The 13382-nt window shown below is 32.6% G+C and overlaps 1 protein-coding gene across 1 annotated transcript; it reads right to left on the minus strand.

Moving 5' to 3' along the window:
• Positions 1-445: 445 nt before the first annotated feature.
• LOC124846896 (glycerophosphodiester phosphodiesterase GDPD1, chloroplastic-like) lies at positions 446-2827 on the minus strand. Its single transcript, XM_047324269.2, has 7 exons — positions 2582-2827; positions 2323-2504; positions 1970-2029; positions 1599-1877; positions 1375-1470; positions 1085-1281; positions 446-985 (listed from the first exon to the last, which is right to left on the minus strand). Exons 1-7 carry the CDS (start codon positions 2676-2678, stop codon positions 751-753), a joined length of 1146 nt encoding a protein of 381 aa, XP_047180225.1. The 5' UTR covers positions 2679-2827; the 3' UTR covers positions 446-750.
• Positions 2828-13382: the final 10555 nt, after the last annotated feature.

A 13382-nucleotide genomic window follows, 5' to 3' on the forward strand; every position in this document is an offset into this window, starting at 1 on the left:
TAACTAATACATTAAAATAACCAAATTATTCCTTAATATATTCTTTTAAAACTGTTCAATGTCGTAAACATTGTTTATCTTCCTTTTTATTCACTCAAATCTTAATTACGTTTTTTATTCACTCAAATCTTAATTACGTTTCCCTCACTTCGCATCAATTTAGTTTTTTTTTATTAATTTTTGTTTAAATATTTAATCAAAACATATTCAAAAGGAAATATTTTAAAAAATAACCAAGATAGTAAAATAAAATTTATTGTGAATATGGAATTGCTTTGATTTGATTTTAACCCGTAAATAACACCAATTCAATCAAATCCAAGTTAGTGTAATGAGTGGATTTGATGAAACCTCAATCACAACATTTAACACCTTGTCCATAATAAGAACACGAAAAAGAAACTAAAATTTAAAAAGCACAGCAAAACTTCTTGCCGGGGAGGAAGAAAAGAAAAAGTTTGGTATTTTCTCATTGAAATGGTAGACAATACAACAACGGTGTAAGAACATTTGGTACAGTAAAGATATGTCTGTCACTATTTGCACGAGGACCTTCAAACTACTTAATTCATACAGAATATCTTTCCATTATCCCCCAAGAGAAAAGAAGAAACATATGTACAAGGGTTGAGCTTTTATGGATCCCCTGCAGAGGGTTCCACTGTTTTGTGAAGGGATAAATCCTGAACTATTGAGTGTATATGTAATAGGCCAAGTCAATTAAAAGCCGCATCTTTCTGTTGTTAGTTTTCAAATTTGTATCAATTGTGGGATAAGCTTCAAAAGGAAAGATAACTCCTGCTGTGAAAATTGTGGATTTGAGTTTCCCTGCACCGTCCCACTCCCCTCCGTAAAACCCTCCCCATCACCACCCTTTTTTGGCTTTATCATATCTGCAACTGCTTCGGTTATTTCTTTAACCAAATCCACAATTACTCCATCAATTCCCATTAGATGTTGCATGTAAACTGCCTCAGGAACATTGCTGCAATTTCAAAGATAATCATCAGCCAAAATGTTACACCAAAAACATTCTTTTCTCAAGCAATTAACAAAGGAAAGAGAATACTAAAAACAAACATACTTTAATTTGCCGTAAGAAAGGAGGCAGAGCTTGGACTCCTTTATCTTGGTTACTGTAGCAGGATCTCTAAAAATCCCTTTAATTTCTGAGACAATTCCTTCCAATCCATTCTCAACGGAGAGCTTCATGGCCTCCTCCAATGAGTTTCTCCTCACATCTTCATAGATTTCACATCCTCCATTTGTCAAGAAAAAGACCTGGTTGTTCCCAACAAATTAACCACAACATCAGATCCAGTTAAAGAAATAAAATAATTTCTCAGAACAACTACAAAGGCTTAAAGAACTAACAGGGTAGTTGCTTTGCAATTTCCGGATGAGCAAGGCTGCATCTGGCTGGAATGTTGAGAAGATAATAGGTCTATCCTTGGCGTATTCAAACACAACCTGCACCCCACAAGTATCAAAGACAATGACAGATCCAAGTCACCACTTTTGAATGTAAAACTAACACAAAACACTCAAGTGTCCCCCATAAACACATTTTAGGCTTAAAATTGAATCTCTTTGTGTACCTTTAAGATGGTTTGAAGGACATGAACGAGATAATCTTGCTCATAGACAATGTGATCATCGAACTTCAACTCAATATTAAAACCAAGAGCGGGTTCCACCTTCACAAAAGCCTCTTGGAGAGTGCACAGTGAATCATCTTGTTCAACATCCCATGGCATTATCTTCCCATCTTTTTTCCTTAGCAAAACCTTTCCCTCATTGCCATGCTCTCTCTGAGGCCCATAAGAAAGAAACTCGGAAAGACTCAGCTCTGTGATCCTCCTTCCAAATACAGCACCCTGCAAAACACATTAATTCCAACATAACAAACCGAAAAAACTCGACCCATTGAAAAGAAAGCATCAAAGCAAAACGACAAGAAAAAACTCACATTCTCCTCCGAGAAGATGAAATCGTCGTGGAAGATGACTGGGCAGTCATCTCTCGTCACCTACAAAAAACGTGCATTTTTTAATTCGTTTTCTTTTTTTTTCAATAAAAAATGCAACGCGTCAAACAAAACAAACAAGCAGCCAATCAGTACCGATTCGACGGAAGAAAAGGAGCAGACGGTCAAAATAGGGCCAAGAAAGGCAAATTATTTACAGAAAAGCCACCGGGGTAAAATAGGAAAAGGAGAAAACTAGTTGTGGCGACGAACAAGAAGGAAAACGGTGCACGCGGGGGAACGTTAAATTGCATTGAGTGCAGAAGCAGAAAGAGGAAAATAACAGAAACGGTTACCTGAACGTCAAATTCTATGAAATCAAGAGGAAAAGTAGAGGCGGCGTTGAAGGACATTATGGTATTTTCCTTTATGGCTCTCATTCTTCGATCCGAAGATTGCAGAACGTTCATGCCGTTACCCCTGTGGCCGATGACGACGAACTTGGGCATCTTGAAGCCGCTCTGATCCATCTCGACCCCTGCATTAACGATTACCAAGAATGTTAGGAAGAAAAGGTGGGAAAAGGAAGAAGAGAAGGGAAGAGAGGGTAAGAACCGTTGGGGAAGCGGGAGGAGCAGAGGGCGAGAGAGGCGTTCTCGGGGACGTGGTCAAGGGAAGGGACGTCGATGACATGGACGGCCTTGAGAGCCATTTGGGTGGAAGGAGAGAGAGAGGGGAGGAAGGGGAAAGGGGGCTGGTGATGAGGAGGGCGTCGGATGGTTTCTTGGTGGTGGTGGTGGTGAAGAACAAGGTATGGTTTGGTCTGCTATTTATTGCTTCCACCTACGCCAAATTCTCCCTCCAACGGATCTCCCCACGAATATTCCCCTCCCGTCTATATGCTTTGGATATTCTCTTGTCATTTTAGACCCTTTCAATTTCAACCTACACTTTTTCTTTTTCTTAATTTTTTCTTTATCTATATCATATGTCTCAAACTCTTCTTCAATCATTGCCAATTTTCATCCAAACATTAAAATTACAAAAATATGTCATTATAGATTTTTTTACTAATTTATTGGACTAGATTTTCGTGTAATGTATGAATAATCCCATATTCAATTAAAATATATATATATCATCTAAATAAGTTCAAAACAATAACTTTAAAAACAAACACCTTTTCAACCATTTAAACCACTAAAACAACAAACAATTGCTTTATCTCTTACAACTTCCAAAAATAAAGCAAATGACCATGAATACCTTTCAATTCCAACAGACTTTGAGCTAGAATAAAAAAAATCTTCAAACAATATCGGATAACTAGGAATTGGTCTGATCAATTTCCAGCACAAACTGTTCTTGACACCAAGCCCTATGACCATTTTAGGAGGAAAAGCTACAATATTCATTATTTGGTGTCAATCTTTTAATTGGAAAATTTTATTTTTTTAATAAATAAAAATAATTCTTTATTTATGTATTAAAATAAATTATTAAATATTTTTTATTTAAAAGGATTAAATTTCTAAAATAACACTTACGTAATTTTTACAAAATTATATATATTTTGTAGTGATTGTAAAAGTAGAGGAAACAACGTCACGGCTGTGGTCCAAAAGAAGATATGTGGCGGGTGAGAAGTGGCTGGGTGACAGCTGGGGTATTATGTTATACCTGTTGACCAGTGACAAGGCAAAATACAAGGTGTTTGAAGAAAATCTATGGTGGGATCGTCCGAACATCGCGGACTAGGGTATTTTATGAGATAGAGGATGAATGAAGAATCATAATTCATCGGATATGACGTGGTGGCACGTAGATAGATGGAGCTAGATAGAGAGAGGTCGGTGGTTATAATTGGATGAGACAACGAAAAGGATTTAGGAATGACTCATAGCTGGCTTGGCCAAACTAAAATTAAATCTGATTAATTTTATTTAATGATACAAATTGATGTTGTGTTTGTATTTTTAGGAAAACAAATAAAAAGTTAAAATAGGATGGAAACGATTTGATAAAAAAAATTAGGAAAAAATGTTTTGAAAATTATGTAATTTAATTAATTTGATATAAAATAATCATAACTTTTTTGACAAGTATACCAAATCGTTTCAAATATATCAAATTTCTATATAACAAATTGGACAACAACCAATTAAAATATATTAAATTTTGAAAAAGAAATTGATAAAAACAAAATAAGGATAACTCACATAGTATATTAGGATGTTATAACACTGAAATTTTGGTAAAGATAAAATTTAATTAAAAAAATACTTTATTTAATTAAGATATTGTAATAGAATAAACACACCTAAAAAAACAATAATATTTTACAAAATTTTCATTTTACAAAATTTTCAAAATTATTTATAAACTTCAACTAATTCTCTTTTTTAACCAAATAAAATTTTAGCAAAATTAAAATGCTTATTTTCACATTCACATTAATCCAATCAAGGTACAAAATCAATTGTTCAATTAAAAAATGTGAGAGCATAATGAAATTCGAAGTTCATCATCCAATATTAGTCATTCCTATTTTCCTCAATGAAGTTAAAGTACCTATCTTCAAGTATTCTTTAGATAAACTATTAGAATAAATAGGTTAAATTGTGTTTTTCTTCTCCCTGAAAAATCTTAATTTTATGCATCTTTGTAGGAAAAGTCCATTTATTTTTATGCATTTTAATTTTGTTCAAGTTTTAGAAATTTTAAACAATTAGGTCATTTCCGTTAATACTGCACTAACAACATTAAATATGTGTTATGTGTAAAATCTAGAAAAAATTGTAACTCAGAAATAATATTGTAATAAGACTTGAGTATGCTTTATTGAAAATTGCATGTTTTACAAGGTGTTGGTGAGACCTCTTTGATGGGTTAAGTGAACACTTGTTCAAGTCTTGCATAAATTTTATGTTATTTATTTATTTTTTTACTAAGTGTAACACATGTTATTTTATGGTTTTTAAATTTGTGATGTGTTGGCTTGGTGGAGAGGTTTGTCTAGGATTTAATGAATGTGAGTTTAAATCCTAAGAGTTAAAGAAGCTTTAAGGGAAACTTTTATTTATATGTTTTTTACTTAAAGGTAAGAATGTCTTTTCCCTTTTATTAATTTAGGTGCAAAAATTAAAAAAAAGAAGGTTCACAAAATACAAGCATGCATCTTAAAGTGATATAAACCTAGGGCACGTGAGTAGGAAGTATAGATGAAGTCAATGAGCAATTATCAAAGTGAAAGTGGGACAAAAACAAAATCCATATCAATATGTATTTAAAAATCAGTTACGAGGAAATAGGACGCACAATATGATGATTTTTAAAAATATTATAATAGATATTTTAAACACGCCCTAATCATCCAATCTACATATCCAATCTACAAACATGTTACAAACATGCAAAATAAATTTTAAAAACCATGAACCAACCTTTGAGTAGCGAAAATTGGAGGGAAAATGGAGGAAGAAGATGAAACTCTTGTGTGTCTCGATGTGCCTCTGCGTGACTAGGAAAGAGATCAAAGAGAAGGAGAAACTGAAATGACAGAATGAGAAGTTGTTCGAGTGCGCGAAAGAGACCAAAGAACAAGGAAAAATGAAATCCGAGAAGAAGAGGAAGTTGTTGTGTTTCTATACCTGACTGTGTTGTGAAAAGAAGAAGCTTGTGTGTGTGTGCTACGAAAACAAAGAGAAAGGAAATGCACATGAGGAAGAACAGAGCTTATATACGACATGCTGTGTGAGAAAGGAGAGCAAACAAGGGAATGTGAGTGTTGTGTTGCGTGAGAACCAAATGAAATGCAATGTAAAAACCTAAAACATGTGTGAGAAAGGAGAGCAAACGAGGGAATGTGAGTGTTGTGTTGCGTGAGAACCAAATGAAATGCAATGTAGAAACCTAAAACTTCTGAGACTGAAATTGTTGAAGAACCTTTGATCAGATTCTTTTTAGTTTCAACAAAAATTAAAACAATATTTAATTAAGGGCGAAATAGAAATTTTGTTAAAGTTTAAAGTTGTATGTGAAAAGATTGGAGGTACAAGGTGAAACACCTTAAAATTATTAGGTTTGAACTTATTTGGACCAACAATTAGTTTTAAATATATAACCTTTCATAATTATTCTTTTCCATCTGTTATTTAATTAACGTTAAAATTAGAAAATATTAATTTATATAAAAAAGATAATAAAGAATTTTAAATAGAAATAATTATAATGTTAAAGCATAAAATTTAATATATCTATATATATATATATAATTTTAAAATTTATTCTTTAAATAACTGTTATTATAAATTAAAAGAATTATATTTTTTATGTTTTACTGTTTAAATGACCATTAATTTAAATTTAATTATTTTATAATTTAAAATAATTATTTTATCATTTTATATTTTTAATAACTATGTTTTATATTCAAATAATTATTTATAATTAAAAATAAAAATACACAAATCATTTTATAGTTTAATAGTTTTAGTTAGAATAAAAATAAAGTGGACATGTAAAGTCCAATAAAAAAAATAATTATAATAATGATAATAATTATATTTATGTGATATTCTATTGTTATTTTTTATTATTTGTACTTGGCCCAAGGCCCTATTTGCACCTATTTAAAGGTTGCCAAGGTTCAATGAAAAATAACCCAGTGAATTGAAGAGTATTATTATTTATGTGGGTCACGTTTTTCCCAACAAAAGTGTAGCTGCTATTAGTCCTGTTTCATGTTTATATTGTGGTAAAAATGGGCACACTAAGTCTGTTTGTTTCAAGAAAAATGGCTTTCCTATCAACAAAAATTTTACCAATCAAAATACGTGCTCTCGCTGTGGTAAAGCTGGCCACACCATTGAGGTTTGCTCCAAAAGCATGGGTTTCCTCCCGATCATAGACTTCACAGTGGAAAAAGCTTCATGACCAGAAATCAAGAAACCAAGACCGATAGTCAAGACGATGCTCCTGATCATAAAGTTCGGCTAACTCAACAACAATATCAAGCTTTAATGGCTCTTTGGAAGATATAGGATATAAGGTAATTAAGTTAATATCTATCAAATATTCTTTAAAACTGATTTAATCTAATGAATATTTGAAAGATATAATATATCAACAGAAAATATCTTATCAACAAACTATTCAGAGTCCAAGCCCAATCAAGCCTATATAAAGAGACCTAAGGGAGGCAGAAAGGGGGACTTCACTTCATATATTCATTCTCTCATACTCCTCTCACTTTTCTTTCATCTTGTATTCAACTCCATTCATGGAGAGCTAAGCATCTAGGGCTATTCTGCTGTAATTCCATGACGGATTCTGAGGTTACGTTCAGTTAATGCAATTGTTTACTTTGATTATTGATTTAAGTTGTTCTTTCTATGTCTTTCATCTCTCTATCTTGTTAAAAGTAAAGATTTTTGCATCATAACATGTTTGAATCTACATGCATATTGATTATATGAGTTTTAGGGTTTCTAGGTTTAAATTGAGAATCTACTTTGATTTAATTTAGGAACTTTCATATGATTAAATGGTTCTTACTATCAATTGAGAATGTACTTTGATTGATTAGTAATAATTTCAACTATAATCAATTGAGAATTTATTTTGATTGATTAACTTTTAATTTGGTTAGGAGATTTAAGAATAGACATGATTAAACACAATAGAATTTGATTGAGAATGTACTTTGGTTGAATTTATTGTGAATAATCTAGAAAAGTTTTGCATTTGATTGAGAATTTACTTTGGTTAAATGCATGATCGCCCTCGAATTAATTAAGAATGTACTTTAATTAATTTGAAACTTAAACAATAATCAATTGAACAATTATCCGTGAATAACCAATGATGAATCTATCTTGGAAAAGCAGTGGAATTAGTCTATTTCATCGTAACTGTTTTTAAATTTCTTATTTTCTCTTTAAACATTCTCCAAACATTACTTTTATTCATAAGCATTGCATAACATTCATAAGACTCAGATATTCGAAAGCAATTTTGTATTCGTTGGGAGACGACTCAGGATTATGTTAACCCTATCTACTTTCTTAAATACTACTTGGCAATACTGAAGTTGCCTTGAAAAGTAGTATTAATTTGATAGCCTCAACGACAACCTATCAGTATGGAAGGTGGAAGGTGGAAGGAGGAAGGACCTTCGTTAAGATATCAACAAGCTGTAAAGTGGTATGGGTGGGGAGAAGCTTGATAGTGCCTTACTGGACTTTTTTGCGAATGAGGTGACAATCTATCTCGATATGTTTGGTTCTTTCGTGAAAGACCTGGTTAGTAGCAATTTTGATTGCAGAGTGGTTGTCACAGAAGATTTTAGCAGGTTGAGAGAACGAAAGGCGAAGATCAGTGAGAAGATTGGTGAGCCATTGAATTTCATAGGCAGTTTGAGCAAGAGCACGATATTCAGCCTTGGAAGAGCTGCGCGAGACAGTTGATTGCCTTTTGGATTTCCATGATATTGGGGAATCGCCTAGGTAAACAATGTATCCCGTGGTGGATTTGCGGGAGTCAGGGCGATTAGCCCAATCTGAATCGCTATAAGCTTTTAAAGAGTGTTAATAGCTTTTAAAAAAATACCATGACCTGGTGTTTGTTTGACGTAACGTAAAATTCTGAAAGCAGCTTGATGATGAAGCTTAGTTGGGGAAGCAACATGTTAAGCGGTGGAATGCATAGGTGATATCGGGACGAGTGTTGGTGAGGTAGATAAGTCTTCCAATTAATCTTCTAAAAGCAGCAAGATCATCAACAGGATCACCTTGAGAGGAAACTTTGGTAGAGAAGTCCATTGGTGTACTAAGAGGAGCAACATCAAGCATCTATGTTTCATTGAGAAGATCCAAAGCATATTTGAGCTGGGATAGATGGATACCTTTACTGCTTCGTGCCACCTCAAAACCCAAAAAGTAAGACAAGTTACCAAGATTTTTAATTTTAAAAAAACCATCAAGCATGTTGGTAATGTGATTAATGTCATTGATGTCATTTCCTTTCAATATTATATCATCTACGTAGACAAGCATGATAGTATGTTATCACCATTGTGTTTAGTAAAGAGAGAATGATCACCTGATGTTTGTGTAAAATCTTGAGAGAGGAGAAAAGAAGATAATTTATCATATCATTGACGACTAGCTTGTTTCAAACCGTAGAGGGATTTGTGGAGGAGACAAGCTTGGGTAGGACCTGTTGCAATGACTCTTAGTGGTAATTGCATGTAGACTTCTTCATGCAAGTCTCCATGTAAGAAGGCATTATTGACGTCTAATTGCCTTAGATGCCAGTTTTGAGCAGAGGCAAGAGATAAAATAAGGCGTACACTAGTAAGTTTTACCACAGGTGAGAAAGTTTCAAAGTAGTCAATGCCCTCCATTTGAGTGTACCCCTTTGCAACAAGGCAGGCCTTGAATCTATCTATTGTGCCATCAGCGTTGCGTTTGGTCTTGTAAACCCATTTGCATCTTATAGCCTTTTTATTTGGGGTTAGAGCAGTGATGGTCCACGTATGATTTTGTTCCAAAGTAGTGATCTCTTCCTGCATGGCCGATTGCCAATGTTGGTTTTGTATGGCTTCTTTGTAGTCTTGTGGATCAACAAAGTTGTTTAAAGAAGAAATAAAAGTTCTATATGCAGTAAATATTCTATCAAATGTTAGAACATGATCAATAGGATGTTTAGTGCTAGTGCTACTATAGGAAGAGATTTAAAAGTCTTTTAAATATGCAGGGGGTTTTCTTATTCTAGTGGATCGCCTTGGAGAATAAGTGTCATTCTCATTCTCTACATTGTCTTCATCATTGTTTTCAAAATCAGAGGAATTATTGGAAGTAAGAATTTCATAAGGTTGATCATGATCATAAGACATTTGATTATTATTCAAAGGTAAAGGAACATGCAAATTATCAATAGTGGTAGAGTTTTTATCAGGAAAATTAGTTTCATAAAAAATAACATTTCTGGATATTTCAATATCATGTTTGTCAAGATCATAAGTTATATAACCTTTGGTAGTAGGATGGATCCCAAGAAAGAGACTGGGCTTGGCACGAGGATCAAGTTTATTCCTATTAGCTTGAAGGGTGCTCACATAGCATAGGCAACCAAACACTTTGAGTCTACTAATATCAAAATATTTCTGATACAACCTGTCATAAGGATAACTATTTTGTGGAAAGGGTGTAGGCATGATATTAATAAGGAGAGTAGCATAATTGAAGCATAAGTCTATAACTGAACAGAAATATTAGAATGAAAAATTAAAGCTCTAGTGACATTTAGAAGATGTTGATGCTTCCTTTCAGCTATACCATTTTGTTGGGGTGTTTCATTACAGGATGTTTGATGAACTATGCCTTCAGTCTTATAGTAATCATGCATAGTAAATTCACTGCCATTGTCAAACCTAATGACCTTTATGGTAGTTTTAAATTGATTTTTAACATATGCAATGAAATGAATGTAATGTTGGCGGGTTTCAGATTTAGTTTTCATCAAATGTACCCAAGTATATCGAGTATGATCATCAATAATGGTTAGAAAATATCTATGAGAGTGTAAAGAAGCAATAGAGCATGGTCCCCAAATATCAACATGTATAACATCAAAAGGATGTAAAGCATAAGAAGTACTAGAAGGAAAAGGGAGACGTTTTTGTTTAGCAGCATGACATGCATTGCAGTTATCAGATCTAGAGTTAATACAATGGTACTTTTGTTTTAAGATATCTAAACATCTATCAGACATATGACCCAAGCGATTGTGCTAGAGATTATTACACCCAACTTTACATGTTTGGTGAGTATTTGCAAGGTTGTTTGAGTGTTGCCTGATGTTGTTGTAGTTACGAAAGATGTATAAACCAGCATAAGAGTTAACTGAACCAATCTTCTTGTTTGTTGTCATATCCTGAATAAAACAGACGGTATTAGTAAAGGTAAGGCATAAATGATTGTGTGCAACCAATTTAGATACAGAGATAAGATTATAACAAAAATATGGAATGAAAAGAACGTCCTTTAGAATGATCTTGTCATATATCCCAATAACTCCTTTATGAGTAGCTTTTGTTTGCAGACCATTAGGTAAATTGATAGTAATTGGGGTAATTTTTTCATATGATTGAAGATGATTAAGAGAAGAAACAACGTGATCTGTTGCGCCAGAATCTAAAATCCAAGAGACACTACCTTTTTCTTTGTGTGAATTAAGACCAAAAATGGTTTTACCTGTAGTAGTGGAGGTAGAGACTATAGAACTGATTTGATTAGTGGAAGCAGACCATGTATCATTGGTGGGTTTGATAAGAGCCATTAAAGCTTGATATTGTTGTTGAGTTAGCCGAACTTCATGATCAGGAGCATCGTCTTGACTATCGGTCTTGGTTTCTTGATTTCTGGTCATGAAGCTTTTTCCACTGTGAAGTCTATGATCGGGAGGAAACCCATGCTTTTGGAGCAAACCTCAATGGTGTGGCCAGCTTTACCACAGCGAGAGCAAGTATTTTGATTGGTAAAATTTTTGTTGATAGGAAAGCCATTTTTCTTGAAACAAACAGACTTAGTGTGCCCATTTTTACCACAATATGAACATGAAACAGGACTAATAGCAGCTACACTTTTGTTGGGAAAAACGTGACCCACATAAATAATAATACTCTTCAATTCACTGGGTTATTTTTCATTGAACCTTGGCAACCTTTAAATAGGTGCAAATAGGGCCTTGGGCCAAGTACAAATAATAAAAACTAACAATAGAATATCAACTAACTTAAAATAAAATCTACCTAATCTATCTCTATCTTATATTAATAAAATAAAATAATATTCTCCTAAATAAAAGGAAAATCAAAACTACCTATATCTATTTTATCTCTATCAAAATCAAATCAAATATTACTAAACCCAAAACTAATAAAATAAGATTTAAATGAATCCCTAAAATTTAAGTTTATCCCAACAACTTTTTGTTTCTAAAGCATTAAGAAAGTTGTTATTCATAACTTGTCTTTCTTGTTGCACAACTTATGAAAATTTTTTGGAAATAGAGGGCATGGAATCCATTAGAAGGACATGAGATTGAATGTTACCATATTGCTCATTCAACCCTCGAAGAAATTGTAGGACACGATCTTCATGCTTTCTTTGGGCAATAATCGCAGTCACTGTGCAAGAACATCGTATTTCACACGAGCAAACCGGTTCAGGACGAAAATTCTCAAGTTCATCCCATATGATTTGAAGCTTAATGAAGAATTATGTGACAGTGCTATCTCCTTGACGCAATCATTTTGCAACGCAGAGATCGGAAAAAGATCTCCCCAAAAAATAGTTGGGTACATTACTTTTCTATACCATTTCTTACTAATGTTTCTTCAATTAGTTATATATTTTCTAGCAAATAATTAAGCACAATTATTATCTTACGCATGAGTGTGAAGCAGGATCAAAATGTCTAAAATTAACTTATGTAATCTTATGCAATATATGTTAATCAAGTTGTATCTCATTTTCAATTAAAAGTATCGTGCATTTAAAAGGAAAACAAACTGAAAGGAAGGCAACAACAATTTCATTCATGTATTTGAGGTGCCAAAGTTTAATTTTAACATTTTGTCCTTTCACATAATGTTAATTGAAAAAAAAAGTAATAAAAAGGTGGAGAAAGAATGACATTGTGAAATGAAAGAAGTTGGGCATCAAAAGTTAAACAAAAGTGTAAAATTTTACAGCACAACCCTTCAATTTAGGGTAGGTTTAATGACGACGCAAAGCGTTAATTTTAAGGGATACAAATTATAACATATGATAAAAAAATTTAAATATTTTATTTTGATTAACAATTAAATATAGATTTAGTGAATAAATTATTATATTTCATTAAACTTTATTTTCAATTTAATTAATGTTTTTTTAAAATACAAATATGAAAGTATAGTGGTTAAAACAAACACATTCCATACAAAGGGAATGATTTCTTTGTGATAATGTTAAATTTTAATTATTTGTGTTGAATGACTAATTTATATCATTAAACAAGAAACTGAGATTAAAATGAACTTTCAGAAATCTTAATAATTAAAAAAAAAAGTAGAGTGTCTAATATTTAAAACAAGAATTTGTAATTAGAAAAGAGAATATATAAGTAGGTGCTTATAACTTTCTGACAATTAATTAAACTTCAGTTTATATTTCCAGTAGAAAAAAAATGTTAGCTCTGAATATGTAACGTCAGCAAAAACGTGGTATGTGGAACATTTTGACATATGCGATTAAATATGTTTATTTATTGATAATCGTCCTCTGTACATTCAGTATCTTACCATAGTAAAGGTAAAAGTTATCATAAAATGTGAAAGATATTGATATTAAAAAAAGGGTTTGATTGG

Source organism: Vigna umbellata, chromosome 5 (genome assembly GCF_029865625.1).
Source record: "Vigna umbellata cultivar VRB3 chromosome 5, Vumbellata_1.0, whole genome shotgun sequence".
NCBI classification, from domain to species: Eukaryota; Viridiplantae; Streptophyta; class Magnoliopsida; order Fabales; family Fabaceae; genus Vigna; species Vigna umbellata.